This window comes from Rhipicephalus sanguineus, chromosome 2 (genome assembly GCF_013339695.2).
Source record: "Rhipicephalus sanguineus isolate Rsan-2018 chromosome 2, BIME_Rsan_1.4, whole genome shotgun sequence".
Classification (NCBI taxonomy): domain Eukaryota; kingdom Metazoa; phylum Arthropoda; class Arachnida; order Ixodida; family Ixodidae; genus Rhipicephalus; species Rhipicephalus sanguineus.
Genome location: NC_051177.1, coordinates 121,153,392 through 121,169,646, shown reverse-complemented (window position 1 = coordinate 121,169,646; position 16,255 = coordinate 121,153,392). Strand labels below are relative to the sequence as shown.

The 16,255-nt window shown below is 42.8% G+C and overlaps 2 protein-coding genes across 5 annotated transcripts in view; one reads left to right on the top strand and one right to left on the bottom strand.

Moving 5' to 3' along the window:
• LOC119383606 (60S ribosomal protein L19) overlaps positions 1 to 16,255 on the top strand; it is a 310,809-nt gene that overhangs the window by 238,106 nt on the left and 56,448 nt on the right. The window lies entirely within an intron of this gene.
• Positions 1 to 16,255, bottom strand: part of LOC119383604 (ATP-dependent 6-phosphofructokinase) — a 77,939-nt gene that overhangs the window by 15,852 nt on the left and 45,832 nt on the right. For all 3 annotated transcript variants that reach the window (XM_049412584.1, XM_049412583.1, XM_049412582.1), the window contains exons 14-18: positions 13,920 to 14,007; positions 11,939 to 12,091; positions 9,866 to 10,092; positions 8,330 to 8,441; positions 4,528 to 4,736 (exon numbers count right to left, since the gene is read on the bottom strand). In XM_049412584.1, the coding sequence (XP_049268541.1) occupies positions 4,528 to 4,736; positions 8,330 to 8,441; positions 9,866 to 10,092; positions 11,939 to 12,091; positions 13,920 to 14,007 (789 nt within the window). The remainder of the gene's footprint in view (positions 1 to 4,527; positions 4,737 to 8,329; positions 8,442 to 9,865; positions 10,093 to 11,938; positions 12,092 to 13,919; positions 14,008 to 16,255) is intronic.

Below are 16,255 nucleotides of genomic sequence, written 5' to 3'. Positions count from 1 at the left end.
GGGTACATATAAGTGTAAAACCACACTCTCATTGAGTTATTACTTGTGAGAGATGTTTTAGTTAAAAATGAGCATATTTGTCATGACCCAACTAACCAGCGCAATATTTTTAAAGTTGAAACAAGGCATATGCGTATTTCATTCCTTTTGGCTCAAAGGGAAGTGGAAGCAACTTTGAGTAGTAGCAGGATTTGACTTTCGGTAGAATGCGAGTGATAACCTGCAAAATATGTTACGTTTTAAAATTTACTATACTTAGAGAACATAAGCCGGTATAACAAGCTTTTAAACTTAAAAAATGATGAATCGATGTGAGGGTAATAGTATATTAATGTAACCTTGAAGTGGGGCTTCGTGGCAGTGCGGATTTCCCCTGGAAAGGTGTATCCGCGGTATAGCACACCTCCACTGCAGTGAAACCACCTTTACAGGGGGTTACATGCGTTCTATATGTGTAGATTCGTTCATTTCGAATACTTCGAAATTTCCTCGAATTTAAATTCGTTTCGAAGTGAATTTGAATACTGTAATATTCGTTGAAATATTCGAAGTGCTCGAATATTTGCACAAGCCTAGTTTTTTGTATTTCACGTTTTACGTGCGCATGATAGTACACATGGAATAAACCATGGAGACTTAACAGGGGAATAGCTCATCCATGGTGGTGTTCATCTGTGAGCAATTCCCATACATATTAACTCTCTTCACTGCAGACAGCCTCTTCCTTTGTGGGGCCAGAAACATGATGTGCACTTGCCAATGATCCCAATCTCAAGAGAGTTGACAGGTATGTCTAGTAAAGTACTGGAAACCTGATTTTGTGGTTATTGTGAGCCCACAAACCGAAGTTACTGGCTAAAATTGTTTCGGCAATAGTTTAGACTAAATTGTTCAGGCAAGCTCTATGGATGTGGTAAATCAAGCCAAATGCCTTACATCATATTGGCCCAATCACAGCTTGTAATAAATGCTTTAAATGTGCTTGATGGTTACAACTACTGTGGAAGGCTGCAAGCACCCCTATTTAGTCCTTGTGCAAGAGATTCTAAGCACTGGCCTCTAGCTAATACATTACTGCACCATTCCACCATGCTGGAAGAGGCAGCCATTTAAAAACAAAAATGCCCAGCGCTATCACCTGGGAAACAAGGTTTTTACGAGTGGTATGCGAAAAAAACTTGGGCACTTTCAGGCATTTTACGCATTACATTGTATTCAAGAAAAGAAGTTCAAGCAAAAAGTTAACTGTAAACCTCATGCAACTGCAAACCATTTCACTGAATACTGGAAGTTTTGCATAATGTTCCTCGTTCGTACTGCTGACAATGCTGCACATATCTGCCAACGATGAACAAATGAAGGGGAGTGAATCAAGAAGCCCATTCTTCATTAGAAACAAACACACTGAAGTCAGGGAAAGCATGCAGGGGGCGTTATTTGTGTAGTCTTCTAACAGGACTGTTGTAATTATGAGATGCAGGGAAATGAAAGTCAGTGCGGACCAAACCAACAACTTCCCCATTACATGTGCGATGCACTACCAGTTGTGCTACAGCACTGGCTGTTTCACGTCCACTTTCTTGAGTATTTCTGTATGTGTATGCCTGGTACTATTATGATCCTGGGTGACTAAGTTTAACTGAACCCCCCTTTAGTCAATCTTGTTGCTTATGTTATTCCATGACAACTTTATATACACTGATTTTGTTACCATTAAAGCACATCAAGAACACATGCCGAAGAAAAAGTTATGAAAATTATTATGGACATGACCATTCATAATGAATAGAATGTGCCAGTCATTGATCAGTACAGCAATAATAATAATTGTTGGGGTTCAACGTCCCAAAGCCACAATGATTGTGAGAGACGCCGTAGTACAGAAACGCAAAGAAAAAAACCTACGTTCAACTCGGTGGACTTGGAAAAGATTACATGGTCACAAAATGGTGACGAATAATATGTGGCCATTTCCTTTTCTTTGCCAATCACCAAATTTGGCACCAAACACAAGAAAGCTTTTTTCTACAAAGTACTTTGGAATTTGTTGCAAACACTCGTGGTACTCCGAATTTATAGTTCAATGTATCTGTCTTTTTAGCGCACATGCCGAACACACTGGCAGATCGACAACCCTTTCGAAGTTATACTTTTTTCGTTATTTGCTTTCATATATTCGTAAATCCTCTCGATCTTGCAAACAGAGCCAAAAACTGACCAATGAAGCAGTTATACATGTATTAATGGCCATCTCACCAACAAGAAAAAGGTTACCTGTGTGACAGTCTGCAGGCATAAATGTGCAGGCACCGATAAACAATGAATGTCTTCTCTGCATGCAATTAATACTAATACCTACTGGTACAATTAATGTGAAAAAGTACAAAAAAATAATGCTGCAGGAGGAAAGGAACGCTATAAATGAAATCAGGTATCAAGAGTGCACCTAAACAAAAAAGCAGCAGGCCTCTTTTTCTACTAAACCAGTGGTCTCACAATCTTATCCACAAAAAAGGAAATGGTGCAGCTAAGCGGCATAGGGCGCACACGATTCTTGAAAACACAGAAAAAAAAGGCAAGAACGTGCTGTTTAATGAGAGGTGTTCAGGCACCAGCCACCTACCAAATCAGCACCAAACATGGCAGTCGAGGAAGCGCGCGCGCACACACACACACACACACACACATAAAGAAATACTGTACAGCATGAGAGCATTCAGGGACGTTAAAACTAACAAAAAAAAAAACTGTAGAAGGAAGAAAAAAGTGAGAAAAGTATTTACATGCAGACAGGCAGCAGGAGGAAACGTGCAGAGCTCTGTGATCTTCCATCTCTCTGATGGCTGCTTCTGTTGGCGACGCGTTGTGCACGACTTGTGCTGGGCGAATTTCTCTTCGCGCTTCAACCACAATCCTTGGTAGAAGCTACAGGTCTATCCTGGACTAACGAGCGGCCCGCAGCCACTTCTGTTAGGCAAAAATGTATACAACTATTTTTACACATTCTAAAAACTATCAATAACTATCACGAGGCATTGGTACACAACTGCTCCAGCCGTGATTAACAATTCTTACACGACATAGCGTACGCACCACTGGCTACCACTGTAATGTAACATGTTCAGCATAACCAAAACAACATGAGAAAACAGACGGCAGCTATTGGTAACGGTGTTGTGTTCTCTGTCATCCCCACTTAATGCACCCCATTACAGGCACTCGTGATCGACTAATAAAAAATATACCATGTAAACTTTTAAAAGAACTTAAGTTATAAGCAGTTGCGAGTTTCTTTGCTACATCTTTCACCAGCCGATAACTTCCTCACTCTCACCAAATAGTGGGCTCTAGTTTTTCTTCGGTGTAATTGTACTACACCTATTCAAATATACTAAACTGCCTACCATGACAAAAGTGCACCTGATACACTGATAGCGCACTAATGGGATAACGTAGTGAGCTATGAAGCACCACTGTAAGGTAAGGCATGTTTATCATGTAGATATGTGCAAAAAGGGTGATAGAGAAAACTGAAGAAAACGCATGCAGTTCAGTGCTGAATGTAGACATAAAGGTACCATGCATAAGTGGTCTCTTGCATATGTGGTCCGTAGAAAGTGAGAAAAGATGCATGTTTGAGAGTGATGGCATCATTTTGGTTGTCAGATAATGTCTTTTTGACCTCCTCACAAATGTGAAAGATGAAATCTTTGAAAGTATCTAACTTATCTTAAAAATAGTTTTACAAAACATTAAAGCACGCCATTAGTTCCATGTGTGAATGAAATATCGCGATGGCATCCGATGACTGTGGATCAAGGGGAGAGGAAATGCGACCAATGTCTTTCGTAACAAAGGCCATGGGGAGCCGTGTTGCTCCGACAACAACTGCGTACTTTGAGTACGTACTTTGCACGCGCCCCATCTTGACAGGGATTAGCGGATGCTCATACCTTTGTATGTGTTGTGCATGTGCTGTGTTGTGGCCTTGTCTTGACAGGGGTTAGCAGACGGCTCATACCTTTGTACATGTTGTGTGCTCACTGCTAAGTTTACGGTGAAGTGATGAACAGCACAAAGGTAGCTTCGCTCGCTGCAGTGGCCACATTTCCTTGAGTTACACCGGGTTGAATGCTAAAGTATTGAGCTGTAGGGCTTACTTCGTATAACATTTCAATTTGTTACTATTGCATTCACTGCTTCTCCCAATTTTTTTTAGATACGTGTAGAGCAATGCTATAATCTTGCAAGAGATTTGAGAGGATGTTAGAACTATTCGATAGACTCAACACACCCGAATTCGATACATCAGGGTTTACAACTGCCGTGCTCATTATATCGAGGTAGTACAACTGAACCAGTAAGCGAGCCAAGCTTGTGGAAATGTTCGGATTTTTCTCAGAACCCGCAAATTGTAAATTTTTGAACGCCAACCACATGTCTTGTGTCTGCAGCTGCGTGCTCTGGATGTGTTCGATCGGATGAGTTTCTGCGCTCTGCGTGACACCGAGCGAGTGTGGTACGTACTTCCAGTCGGTCTTCGACTTGAGATCCTGCACAGGCGTGAAGAAGTACTGCCGCCGGATGAGGCCGAGCAGGCAGGCAGTCTCGGGAGTGGTGGCATTCACGGTGCCATCCGGCTTTACGGTGGCCTTCAGCTGCAGCACCAGCCACTCGAAGGCCCGCGTGGCCGTCTTGGTGCCAAAGTTGCGATCGAATGGTGACGGTGTGCCACCCTGCAGAAGTAGACGGGGGAGTGCAAAGGAGCGAGTACTTAACGTTGGAGGTTAATCAACCTCTTTTTGAAAACAGTACAGCAACATGAGGACGAATAAAGATACAAGAGGACTGGTGCTGTCCCATTCTGTTGCATCTGTCCCATCGTATCTTTTTTCGTCCTCGTGCTGCTGTGCCGTTTTTAAAATGAATCATAACCAACTCACCCAAATGTCTGTTTTACTAAAGTTAACCCCTTGAGATGCAGTGTCCCCATATGTGGATACAGCTCGTTTTTACCAGTTCTTTCAACTAGTGGACACGAAAGAAGCGAGATACATTGCTCATAAGATGAATCGAACCTTCTGCATAGTCAATGTGTCTCTGCTTAACCTTAATGTGCTGCATGTAATTTAAGCGAATCACTTTGGTGAAGCCGCTACAACGTTTGATGGATTGTTCGACGTGCAGCATGTCAAGACCTAAGTCAAAATTACAATTTTTTCTTTGCTCGAAGTGAACACCACCCAAACCAAATTGTGCATGCATTTGGACCCTAAGATTTTATTCTTTTTATGGAAAAATGGAACACTGCTAACTGCAGAATAATTAGATATGTAATTACATAGGGTATGTACCCTATAAAGTGGACGGGGGGATGACCGCCGCCGTAGCTCAGTGGTCGAGCATCAGACGCGTCGGACGCGTCGGATGCGTTATTCGAAGGTCGCAGGTTCGGTAAGTTATCCTTTCGTCCACTTTACTTTCTTCACATTTATATCTCAATTATTACAAATAACATCCCCTACACTTTCCTTGGCATTGCTGTCTGTTAGTTCTCATTAATATTGTGTCTAACAAAGAAAAACGATCCCTAGAAAAACGATCCCTTAAAAGTAACCTTTCCTTCGTTGTGCAACTTTGACACATCTGCAGACAGTCCTTCATAACTTGAGCCTGAAGGTACTAAGCAACTAAGAACGTTCACTTGCCTTCCCTAAAACGTGTACAGAGGGAAAGGCTTCTTTCATTTCTTCTCTGCCAGGTGAAATTTCAGTTTAGTGTATAACTTGCATCTACATTGCCTTTTTTATCGCCTTTATGTTAACATTAGTGTCCCTTGTGTCAGGACAAGTTACAAGACTACAATAAGACTAGCAAAAAAAAAAAACCTTTTCATAATGTCAACCTTGAACTTTAGAAACTTGGGGTGTGCGAATACTGAATAGTAGCTTTCGAATCGAATACCAAATCGAATCAAGAAAAAAATGCCGAATATCGAATCGAATATCGAATATTAAAAATTTTATTTTCACAGGCCTTGACTTTTATGAGTTTTCATACAATATAATTTTATTTGTAGGATGCGGTGGCGAGCATCGGTTTTGATTTGTTTGCTTTATACTTGCAAAATGGGGGAGGGGAGAGCCACAGTTGTGTAAATTTCTGTACTATATATGTGTTCTATATTAAGTTGCCGAACTAGCACGTGATTGTAAAAGTGGAGCAGAAATATCAGCTTTCTTTGAATATCCTCTAGACGCGGTGCCCCGAAGCTGTTGGAAGGATCAAATTATCGAGCGGCGACTATATAGCACCACGTTAACACCCACCCGCTTTAAACGTACTAGCGGTTAAAACGTAGTTGCAACGGATGCCCGGTCGAGTCTCATTGAGCCTAATGTATTCGCTGACCGGCTCATCCTATGCCTACCGGCTAGTGAGAAGTTGTGGGTACTGGACCCAGTATTAGTTTAGAAATGCTCCTTGGCATCGCAACTGCGTGCTATCGGATGTTCGTGCGAGAGAGGACTTTTTTCATGCGAAATTTTTGGGGCACTGCATTTGTTTCTTTGTTGGTATCAGCGGCGCGCGTCAGATGCAAATTCATACTCAATGGTTAATGCGTGCTACAGTTTAGCCGTAGTTACGAGACGTTCCCGTCAGGTAGGTAATTAGAACCCGTAGGTAATTAGAACCCCAATTATACGACTTGGAGGGGACCACGCAGAACCATCGTATAATCGAAAAACTAAGAATATGGGCAGTGATGCTAAGTCTTGCCCCCCAGAAAACGGGCACAGACTGACTGTATAAGCTCGCGAAATGACCCTGCACTTCACCAGGAAAGGTAGATTACATTATTTTAGAAAATGACACCTAACCGTTTAATTGTAGGAGGTGTGAGTGAATCGTTATTCTCAACTTAAACAAAAATCGAATCTAACGCACATCTTTACAAAACGAGTCCAATAATTGCCTGTGCTTAAAAACGAAACCGAAACCGCGTTGGCAACAGCCTCCCATCAGAAGAGTCAGGTACAGTGTCATCGCCATCATGTAATGGCGACGGAGCACGTTTTGTTGCAAGTTTGCGTAGGATAATCCCGTGCGCGACTGAGCTATGCACGTCGTATTTGTTCCTTTGTGTTCCCTTGTGAAGTGCAGTTGGCGACTATAAACGCTCACGCCAAGCGGAAATTTTTTGGCACGCTGACGATAGCTGCGTCGCGCCATTTTCGCGTGCTCGAGGCCTGTGACTGCGAGTGCCGCAAACAAAGGGAGGATACCTTCAGTTGCATGTCGACCAGGAGAAGTTTCCACAGGCTGAAAGCATGAAAATATCTGGATCTCGAAGATGAGCTTGTCGACTATCTGAAGCTTCTCTATATAGATCGAGTTTGCCTCATAGGTAACGGCGATGGGATACTCCCTCGATCAAGGCATATCTAGAAGCGATCTTGGAACTATGTTCGTCTGTGATCACAGACGAACATGAACCGCCAGGAGAATAAATTCTCGATTCTACGAAGCCGTTCTCCACCTGTCTCACTCTCTCTTTCAAGCTAGGGGCGTGGGTGCAAAAGATGATTTTTTTTTCTTGGGTGGTGTCGTAGTGTTGTATGATGTAACGTCGGCGTAAAGTTTCGTCGTATAACTGAGGCTTTTATTACATTATTTTTATGGGGGTTCACCGGGACCAAGCCAATTCGTCGTAAAATGCGGGTCGTCCCACTGTTTTACGAAGTTTCGGTATTCGAAAAATCGAATAGCAGATATTTGATTCGTATTCGAATATTCGAGTATTCGCACACCCCTATTAGAAACTCTTACTTTTAATTAAAGCAGGTAGAGAAATAAATTTAGTCTAACTGGGCTGTGTAACTTATGCAGAAACAAATGAAAGTTAAATATTTTTTGGCGAAAATTGAAGTGACTTTTAGTGATATCTGAATAAAATTTAATATTACTCCTTATGGTAAGTAAAACAAACTTGCATAAAGTTAGACCGAATTCGTCAAAACCAAGCTGGATTTCATATTAAGTATAATGATTAAAAGTTGCATACATGTACACGCCTTCAGCCCCATAACTAGAATGTCAAAGATTTAAAAAACTCTGTTAGGTCTAGACCAAACTCTCCTCTTTAAAACTTGGGACAACAGCGACCTGCTTCCTGCACAGATTAGCATTGTGCTTTAAGGTGACCACAGTCACTAATTAACCCAGCTTTAAATTCAATCAAGCGGGATAATATCTCAGAATGAAAAAAAAGGCACACACGGAAGTTGGAATGCTTGATGCAAAAATGTGCAATTCTAATGTCACTCACCTGCTGCATGTGACCCAGAATGTTTTGCCTGGCAGTGAACACATCTTTTCCTTCCTCACAGTACAGTCGGTAGATGAAGTCTGTGGTGTAGTTTTCGTTGGCCTTTTCATTCCTGAAAGGTAAAACAGTATTAAGTGACACACTTCTATCAGGAAGATAAGGATGGAGAAAGCATTGTTTGCAACATAACCCCTTCAGTCACGGCTTACACAATTGTGTACTTTCTTGGAATACAACCAAAAAACAAGATGTGCATGCATTTCGGGCCTAATAGTTGATTCTTTTTATGCAATTATTGAAGCTGACTGATCGCAGAATAATGAGATAATTAATTACACGCAAATTAACATTAATTACTGAAACTCACACAAAACAACACATTCCTTCATTTTCTTTCTCGGAATGTAATACGTACTAAGTGCCTTCGAATTATGCCATGCGAATTTGACGCATTTGCAGACAGTGCATCATAATTCGTGATTGAAGGGGATAATTACAAGGTATTTATGTTCACGTATGAAGACAGGTGCAAAGCTTAAGAAGTTTCTGTTCAACACACGCTCATTTTGCAAAAATTAGGCAGTTTTAGCATAGGGAACCCGAATCTTTGTGCTTGCAATTCCTTGCACTTGTTGCCACTGTGCATGCGTCTTATGTTAACCTCTTGGGTATGCACATTTTTCTAAAACGATATATGCACCCAAGCAACGCAAAGCCTGCCTACCCAATTAAACTCTGCGCATAAAATGGGAACCCATCACTGAGAAATAAATGGCTTAGGATCCGGGACAGATCAAAAATAAAAAAAAAATTGAACAACTTTCTTTTAAATGGAGATGGGGATTGGCCGGAAGACCAGGGTCATCAATGAAATTAACAAGCTTCTTCACAAAAGTTCTAAAGATGGGCCACGTGTTTCTTATTGCCCTAGTGTCCACTGTGGTGAACAGACAACTTGTTTAGTAGTAATTCGCCACCTGTGAGCCTCCGAGCAGTACTCTGCTGCTAGCTTTGCCATAAACATCTTTTTCTGAAACAAGAGGTGCTGTAGTGTTGAGGAGTGCAACATAGAGGTAAGCGAAAAGTTGCCTCATCTAGCGCAATTACAGTTGTCATTTTAAATATCTTGTACACTTGCTATGGGTATAATGGTGCACGTCCCAACCGCTAGGAGCAAGATAATATGTGCTAAAATATCAAATCAAGCTACAGCATAAATCATGTTAAAGCAACGCATTTGTCCCGGGTTGCAATTATTTTACCTTTCACTTGAGATTGTGAAAAATGTAGACAAAAGATCCACCGAACGAATACAAAGCTTGCGTTGCTCGAGTGTGCGGTACATGTGAATAAAATTGTATTTTTATCGGATGTGTCTTCTATGTTTGCAGTGCTTCATTACTTTTTGTCTTTTTTCGTCCGAAAAGAGTTTCTTCGGAACAATGATAGCTTGCCCCTCCCCCCCCCCCCCGTATCATCTGTCAGTGCACTACATATAAATGCTGCTTGTCCCACATTATCCACAACTGCACGTACCTGAGGACAAGACCTCGCTGGACACCCTCGGCCATCTTGACCTTCATGTGCAGCACGTCGTTCATGAGTTCCTTGATGCCAAAGTGCTCCTCGAAGATGTATGCTGCATCGGCACCCCCTGCTAACCCTGCCAGTGTTGCCAGGTAACCGCAGTAGCCACCCATGGTCTCCACGACGAACACGCGCCGCTTGGTTCCTTGAGCTGACTGGCGAATCCGGTCGCAGATCTGCAGTTTGGGTGCAATGGTCAGCGTAGCGAAAAGCAAGTTTCGGAGCAACGGCCCGTTTCAGCACACCATTTGCAGTACACTTGACTCAGACCCATGAATTTTTGAAGAAACTGCATACGGCTACTTGGCAGCAACACCACAGTGAATGTGTGTAATGCTCATGATGGCAGCAGAAAGCAGAATGGGGCTTCTGCTCTGCTGCCAGGACAAAAAAGTGCAACAGAACAGTGCCATTATTTGGTTTCTTGTTTCCTTACAGTCCCGTTACGTTCGTGTCGATTTACGTCTCCGGTATAAACATTTATAAAGTGAACACTGCTCCCTGCAATAGCAGAGTGTGGGAAGTGTGATGAATAGTGGATTGCACAAAGCGTCCAGTGCAACCATTTTGCAGTTATTATAAAACAAAGCCAAGGGCAAGCGTTGCACCATCTTAGTCAGAGAAATAAGGCAATTTTAAGTTACGTAAAACCGTAATCTCCTGTTTTTGTGTGCATACTACTGATCTACTAGTATTGACTAAGAATTACAAGGAACAGCTAACGCTGTAACAACCATTGAAATTTGGTTCCGAGTGTTCGGTGCTTGAAGAAATGATGCGCAGATTCTTGTGACAGACGTGAAGATGAAATTTGTACATAACGCGATGTTGCACTGGAAAATGAGCAAAGTGAGACCTTTACGACCAAACTGTTTGCAAAGCTTCTGGTGCCCTGTGTGCGAGGTGTGAAATGGAGCATCCTTCGACACCCTGTTTTGACCTCATTCCACATTTATCTGAGAATTCACATTTCAGTGACTGATTTCTCCAGCTAAAACTGTGCCTGCTAATCTGACCACCAGCTGTGATTCAAAGACAATAAAATGTACTTGGTCCTTGGGAAAATTCGTACTTAAACAAACAGCAGTTAATCCCCATTAAATTTTTTCTCTAGCAGGGCTTACGATGCTCTTATTACGAAAACAATAGCACATTTTCAGAAGTACATCTATTTCACATTGGCACTTTTCTAACCTCTCCCAACTATTGTAAGGCTAACACCATCATGTGCATATGAGTTGTTTTCTAACAGACAATGTGCTTTTGAAGTCAAAGCTAACATAGTGAGAGAATGTGAGAATATAAAAGCTGTTCTTTTAAATTGTTACCCTGGTTGTTAGTTCCAGGGGCAGGTGAATAAATTTACACGTACTGATGCAAATGCACTTTTAAAAGGTCTTGAAACCAATAACAAACACCTTGAAACAATGTGAAACCTTGAAACACCTTTTATGGCTGTAAGGCCATTAAAAAACTATTGCGAATTTGTTGACGACAAACAGCTCAATAAAAGCTTGCCTCATTGGAAGGCATGCGAAAGTGAGCCGACAATGAACTGCGAAAAATTCACCTGACAACAAAAATTCGGCAATGCGCAGACTAAATGGACAAGGACTGCAGAAAATTGTAGTTCTCAGAATGTGTGTGTCGTAGTCTCGGACATCCCCTTCAATCATTTCAACAGTCCAAACTACTTTCAGATGAAAGTTCATGCAATACATCTGTGCCGGATGTGCAGCCATTCTCTACAAATCACCTCATAACGGCAACTTGAAAAAAAGTCAGTTTTGCCGCAAGGGTGAAGCAATGAATACAATAGCAACAAACTGTAATGCTTGAGCCGCGATTGTTGGCTGCCTTTGCACACATAAGATACAATGGCGATGTTATCTTTCTTGGACTTTATAAGGAACCTCATGGTGATGCCAACAACAAAAATGTGCCTTGGACTGTCCATATAGTAATTGCTATATAGGAGAATGGTGACTCAGCGACTACGGTACAAAGTCTCAAATGACTGACCTCAGTGATCTCGTTGAGGGCAGTGTCAGCGCCCAGAGAGAACTCAGTGCCTGGGACATTGTTGCTGATCGTGGCAGGAATCACACACATGGGGATGCGCAGCTCGGGGTACTTCTCCCGGGCTTCAGCAAACTGCAGCACTGTATGGTAGCCCTGAAAGCAAGCAGAGAGTTAGGTTAAGTTAATAGATTGAGGAAACTTAGTGAAATGAATTAATGGAATGATAATGAATTGAGGGGCCCGTCTTTGTTAGAAACAACCATATGAAGCCAAGACAAGCGCAGTAAGTTTTAGCTGCAATTCTTAATTGAAGTATAGTGGTTATGAGGAAAAGAAAATGAATCAAATCAGAGAGAAAAACAACACACTGCTGGTGGGGACCAAACCTACGACCTTCACATTATGCATGCAATGCACACGTCATCATTCCCTTCCCTTTTCTGGTTATTTTTGTATGTGCAACTTTGGGAGTGCTATCCACTGTCACTAGTGGCTATCAGTGCACATGTGGAACATTCTTTTTGCCAGAAAATAAGGGAGGCAAACACAATCAACCTTTGTATATGGTAATCTTGCAATGCTTTGAGTACCAATTTTTAAAAAGTATGCTATTACAGAGGCAGGAGGGTAGAACACGTAAAAACAGAACAACAAATTTTGACCCTCCGGTCTCTAACGTCGTGCTTCAAGAACCAATCAACATTTAGTGTTTCATAAATGACAAACAGTTTATAGTTTGTACTTTTCTTATTACTATTCGGTATGTCCTCTCATTTTTCAGCAATTCATCAGTACATAGTACTCGGCACATTAGATGATGTATGGATGGCAACTAGCCCAATTCCTCAATACACGTCATCTATGGTGATTTACATATGTGCTAACTGATTCTTTGCTTCTCAAACTTCATGCCAAGCTTGTGTTTTGCGTTTTATGGCGTGGTTTGTTCGATGTCCCACTTGGCACGGTCAGCTGCCTGGTTCGTTAAAAAAGAAGTGTGACATGTCCTCGTAACCGCCCATTGTGATGTTCGCGTTGTAACCACCAGACAGAAATGCTTTCCTCAACCTTATTTCATGCAGGCACTAGAGTCCCCCCCCCCCAAGGCACCCAAAGCTATATTTAAAACAAATAGATTTCTTCGGCTCTTTTATCTGTTTTTGTGCTCGGTAGATGGCGGTTGAAATTTCATCATCAATACAAACAATGCCATTCTTTAACTACTTTCCCAAAAAGTAAGTAAAGTCCAGAAAAAGAGAAAAAGATTTCTCAACATGATCTAATGACCTCAGTATCGGAGTTTACTGCCTCTCGAATCGATTGCCGCAAAAATTTCTCGAATCCGTCAAGAATCAGCGGAGTTACGGGGGTTTGGCGCACGCTCTCAGCGCTTTCTCTCTTTTCTCATGCCGACGAGCGCACTGGAAGCTAGACAGGGAGGGATGGCACGGGGGTAAGAAGCTACGTCAGTGCGCGTCATGAAACGCGATCGCTCTCCCGCTGTGATTCGCGCACGCGAGTGTGGCTACCATGTACTGAGGAGTTCGGCGCCGGCAAGTGGCGGCACCCCGTGGCAAGAAGCGCATCTGATCCAAATGCCGCTCTTGATATACGTCGGCTATCGGCAAATAAGCATGCTATGTCTCTTGCAACATAAACTGGCAGATCCGCGACGTCAACGTGCAGACGCCCCCGCCCACCGACGAGAGTGAGAACCGGCCTCTGTTTAAAAAGAGGGTGCCTGGGGAAACGGCAACTTTGCGCTCCGCTTGTGGCCTTTACGCGGCGCGCACGACTGTAATATTTGGCAGAGCAGTTCATAGCCGTGTCAGCTACCCACAAGATGCGTTTTTTCAACAAGCCCAAGGGGTGCTTCATGACCCCTTTAAAGAATTAAGCGTGTGTACTAATCCATCTCTGCTTTCAAATGCAGAGATGAAGGCTTGCAGTAAGTAGTCAGCGCGCAGAAAAAGAGACTTACTTCAAAGCCGCCAATGACGAGCAGAGCCTGAATCTTGAACTCTCGTAGCTTCGCCACGCATTGCTCAATCATATTACCTGGGAGTGTCCTACAGAAATGGGAAAGTGCAAAAGACATACATTGAGCATTCTAGTGCCCGCTCAATTAGGAGTAGACAAACTTTTAAAGGGGCCCGGCAACGCTTTTTCAAGTAACCATCGAATGGTTTCATTAAAGGGGTTTATTGCCTCACGAATCGACCGCCACAAACATTTTTAGAATCCGCCAAGTACGACAGGATTTAGAGATTTGTCACACGCTCTAATTGCTTCCTCTCTTCTCTCGTCCCGACAAGTGCACTGGAAGCCATGCAGGGAGGGATGGCACAGGGGAAAGAAGTTACGTCACACACTCGTCATGACTTTTTCTCTTCGAACGCACGGCTTATTTTCAGTGTTATCACAAGCGCACACACGGGCATGTGGAAACGCATTGTTACGGTAACCCTGCAGCTCGCAATGCTCGAACCAGTGAATGGCCTTGAATTTGGGTATATGGCACAGTCATTTGGGTATGTGGCATCATTCGTAGAAAAAAGAGGGAACGATTTCTAGCCGACTTTGAAAATTCATTGTAAATTCCAGGCCGCGTGCTGCGCTACAATGTTTTGCTCACATGTTCTCAGGAGCCTCAACTACCGATCGGCAGCATTTTCTGACAATGCTGAAACAATGCTGCAGGGCCCTTTTAAAGAGCCATGACACGGTCAACCAATAATTTGTGGTTTAATAGAATAGAGGGTCTATTGTGCCTATACACATACGAAAAATGGATTGTAAAAGAATATTTCCGTGCGAAATAAGCCCTAGAAGTTGCTGGCTAACAACGCCGGGCATCCACCGGCGACCACCACTTTGCCATGTGTGAGGTCACATGCTGCATGGAGTGGAGCGGCCATCTTCTACCACAGTTTCAGCCGCCGTGAATTGTTCGTTCAATTTCAATGCCAAGCTGTACATAGCTGAAATAGCTTGGTTGCATGCGCAGCTCACCACGGAGCAAAATCATTCGCTGGAATGCAGACGCTCGCACAGCAAGCAGCATGTTACGCCACGGCTCGTGAGTGCTCCAGTGTTGTGCAACTCTCAGGCCACTCATGTGTTCATAAAAATATTCAATTATAAATTAAGTGGTCGACAAAAATGCACCAAAATTTCGAAAACTTGTTTGTGAACGCACAAGGATTAACTCACATAACACATATCATTGAAAATTGGGTGTCATGGTGCCTTTAAGCGAATGAACTAAGCGATCCACGACCTCTCCAACGAGCATTGCTGGAGCGACTATCGTTGGATAATGCTTGCTAACTGAACGTCAGCAGGCATGCAGAATCCCCTATTGCGCAGTGCACAGACAGCTCGCTGTATAAGGTCCACGGTTCTTTACCACTCTTTTTTCCTTCTGCGGTGGTGTTTTGGTATGCTTCGTTTGTTTCGGTGCATGCAAGGCAACCAGAGCAGTTCGTGCGAAAGCACTCTCAGCAGAGCGTTGCTGACGAGTTGGACACTTGATTGTAGAGAAGAGATGAGGTGCTGTTTGTAAACCACTTATAACGATCCCAGATATAATGGTCTATCTGTTATAACAACCATATTCCAGTGCATCTTACGATTTTCCTATGCTGCCCATTGAAACTGCATCCAATGATAGTATACATTTAATGGTTTAAGTACAGTGAGCCTTTTATAGACAGGACAACAATGGATCAGCGGTATATGTCAAGCTAGCGAACCTGCCGCGAGCGCACCATGAGTGTGGCATGTAAATCATGCCCTACATGACATGCATGTCATGATTGTCGTGTTACCACCTGTCATTTATGTTCATCATACAGTCACGTCATGCAATACCAGTTTTGGCGTATGTCAGGCTAGCGAACCGGTTGCGAGCGCACCACGAGTGTGGCATGTAAATCACGCCATACATGACATGCATGTCATGATTGTCATGTTACCACATGTCATTTATGTTCGTTATACAGTCATGTCACACAATACCAGTTTTGGTGTATGTCAAGCTAGCGAACCGCCACGAGCGCACCATGAGCATGGCATGTAAATCATGCCTTACATGACATGCATGTCATGTAAGGCATGACATGTTGCCACCTGTCATGTTGTCACCTGTCATTTATGTTCGTCATGCATTCACGTCACACAATACCAAATTTGGTACATGCCAAGCTTGCAAAACGGCCGCGAGCTCCCCGAGACCATGTCATGTAAATCATGCTGTACATGACACACGTCATGATTTTCATGTTATGACCTATCACTTATGTTCATAATATGGTC